This window comes from Limulus polyphemus, unplaced genomic scaffold, assembly GCF_000517525.1.
Source record: "Limulus polyphemus unplaced genomic scaffold, Limulus_polyphemus-2.1.2 Scaffold483, whole genome shotgun sequence".
NCBI lineage: Eukaryota > Metazoa > Arthropoda > Merostomata > Xiphosura > Limulidae > Limulus > Limulus polyphemus.
The window spans coordinates 513,738-516,278 of record NW_013666093.1 but is presented as its reverse complement, the minus strand read 5'-3'; the positions used below and the strand labels follow the sequence as shown (position 1 = coordinate 516,278).

The following is a 2,541-nucleotide window of genomic DNA, read 5'->3' as shown; positions in this document are numbered from 1 at the left end:
AAGTGTTAAACATTTTAAATTTTGCTTAATTTATTGAACATTAAAAAGTCTAAGCCAGTTATTAAGAAACTGAGTGATACTACTCAAAGTACTTTTTTCCCTGTTTACTTCCTACTTTTGTCACATGGCATTAATTCCAGATGATGAGACTAATATCTATCCTTGACCTTGCATTTGTAAAAATACATCATGCTGCCACTATGTTTTGAACAAATTCCCTATATTGCTATAATTATGAATACAAATAAATATTACTACCAAGTTAAATATAAGACTGTAGAAGACAATAAAGTACATTAATTAGTTAGAGTTATAAATGTTTTATTTAAATAAACAAAGCAAAATTAACAGTTATTGGGTTTTTCAACTATTGCAGTTACTGTCAGAAATAATAGTTTAATTGCAACTACTTTTTTGATGTATTGCCAGCGTAATCTCTCTCTACATAGAGATACAACAAATTGATGTGAAACTGATCAGGAAATAGCAATGTTGCCTATGGGAGCTCTCAATAAGCATAGCTCTATTTGAGCATATTATGACATGAAGGGAGACCAAAAAGTAAAATATAGGCTTTTCTATGCAGAGTTTAGTTACAGGAACAGTGTCAAACCACACCAAAATGAAGCATCCTGCTGTATATATTGCAGATACTGGAGCCCAGACAAACAATTATGCAAACATATGTTAATAGTGCTGACATACCTATTTCAATAATAAGATGATTAATGCTCCCTGTGTAATCAAAACAGGCTATTATCATGTCCTTGAGGCAATTATATTTCATGTTAATTTGCTATTTTGTGTATTTATTGAATTTACTGGAATATATGGTGTGTGTTTATATATAAACTGCTTGTAAAAGACAGTAATAGCACTTTGTCAATGTCTTCTGTTAAATTGATCTAAAAAAATTTAAATGCTTAATACATTAAATGAAATCTAGCACCCATATTTTTTGTAGTTGAAATTCTCATTAAAATTAATTAGTTTAATGACATTTTCTGCAGTGTAGAATTTATTAAGTGCTACAAACAGATTATTTGAAAAAAATTATTTTGTAAAATGTATTTCAAAAGACAAAAATTTGATATTCCTTCTGAATTTTTATATATTTTTTATATTCTGGAATTAAGAAACATTACACAAAAATTAATTAGACATCTTGGTTAATTATATGTAGGAAGGGGAGGTAGTATTGATGATGCATCTAACATTCCGAGAAAAGATGGAGCAAGGTTGGACAACTGGAGAGCAGGGCCTCGAGATTTAGAAAGGGGAGATGAGGATGGTTCATGGCGGACAGCTGGATCTCGAGGCCTTGATAAATGGGGTGAGTGAGAAGGTTTGATTAAAAACTGATTAAGTTAATAGAAGTATAATTCCTACATATCTTGCACATGTATGTGTGTGTATATATATATTCTTAACCCTTTTGCTGTAAAAATTTCCATTCTGTATAAGGAAGGAAGGGAGTTCTGCATACAAGATGCTCTGAGAAAGAAAATGAACCAATGTTTCGAGTTATATACATCTATAATATTTATAACTTTAGAAACAAAACATTTTTAACAAAAAAATGTGTAAATAGTTGAATTTTATGGTTTTTGACATCACAAACTTCAAACATTCATCATTCTCAAACTATTTTGATTAAAAGTAAACTTCAAATTTGTTCTAAGTTTATACATTTTTGTTTTTTTTTATCTTTTGACAAGCTGTCTCTGCACAAGTACAAAATTTATTTATTTACCTGACCTAAATAAAAATTCCAAAAGCAGGTTAAAGAATGATAATTAGGGCTGAAGATTAAATTTCTTGCAAATTATTTCATTCAAAATTTGATGTCACACATTTTTTTCCAAGTTCAACCCAGAATGCCTGGGCTGGAAAGGTTCAATATTGTTGTATTTTGCATCCTTAATTTTAATCTTTGTCTTATGCATTTTCTAAATGTGATCTTGACATTTTAGTATTATAGCAGGCTGAAATTATAGTTTTATCATTTTTATTCATTTGAATAATATGGATATTATTTCTGTAAACAAAGAAAGCAGATAGTCAGATGATTCTTCTTTATAAATGTGAATTGTCCAAAATTAAAACATTTTAATGATTTTTAAAAAGGTTAAAATGATGTGATTTTTTTACTTGGAAAACGTTTTCAAAATTATAAATGGTTTAACTGCTAAATTAATATAAAATTTTTGAAAATATAAATGATGTTTTAAATTATATTGCTTAATTGCTTTTGTGAGCATTAATTTCTAGGTTACATAAAAATACTTGTTTCATATTAAGTTCAAATTATGTAAAGGGGTGATGATTGATAACAGAATGAAATTATTGACACAGGTCAAAGGCTATGTCATCATGTTTGTTGACTCACATTCAAAATTTTATTCAACTACTTTTTTATGAATTTATGTTAATAAGATTGGTATCAAATTGTAGATTATAATTCAAATTGTAGAATCATACATTAGTTAATTTTTTTAATTTGAAAGTAAATATAAAAAACACACTAAATATTGACAAGCT

General features: G+C 27.7%; 1 protein-coding gene across 1 annotated transcript in view; it reads left to right on the top strand.

Annotated features, from left to right (window-relative positions):
* LOC106458545 (GRB10-interacting GYF protein 2-like) overlaps positions 1–2,541 on the top strand; it is a 104,191-nt gene that overhangs the window by 26,788 nt on the left and 74,862 nt on the right. Inside the window, exon 9 of the mRNA XM_022384785.1 lies at positions 1,184–1,333. Within this exon, the coding sequence (XP_022240493.1) occupies positions 1,184–1,333 (150 nt within the window). The remainder of the gene's footprint in view (positions 1–1,183; positions 1,334–2,541) is intronic.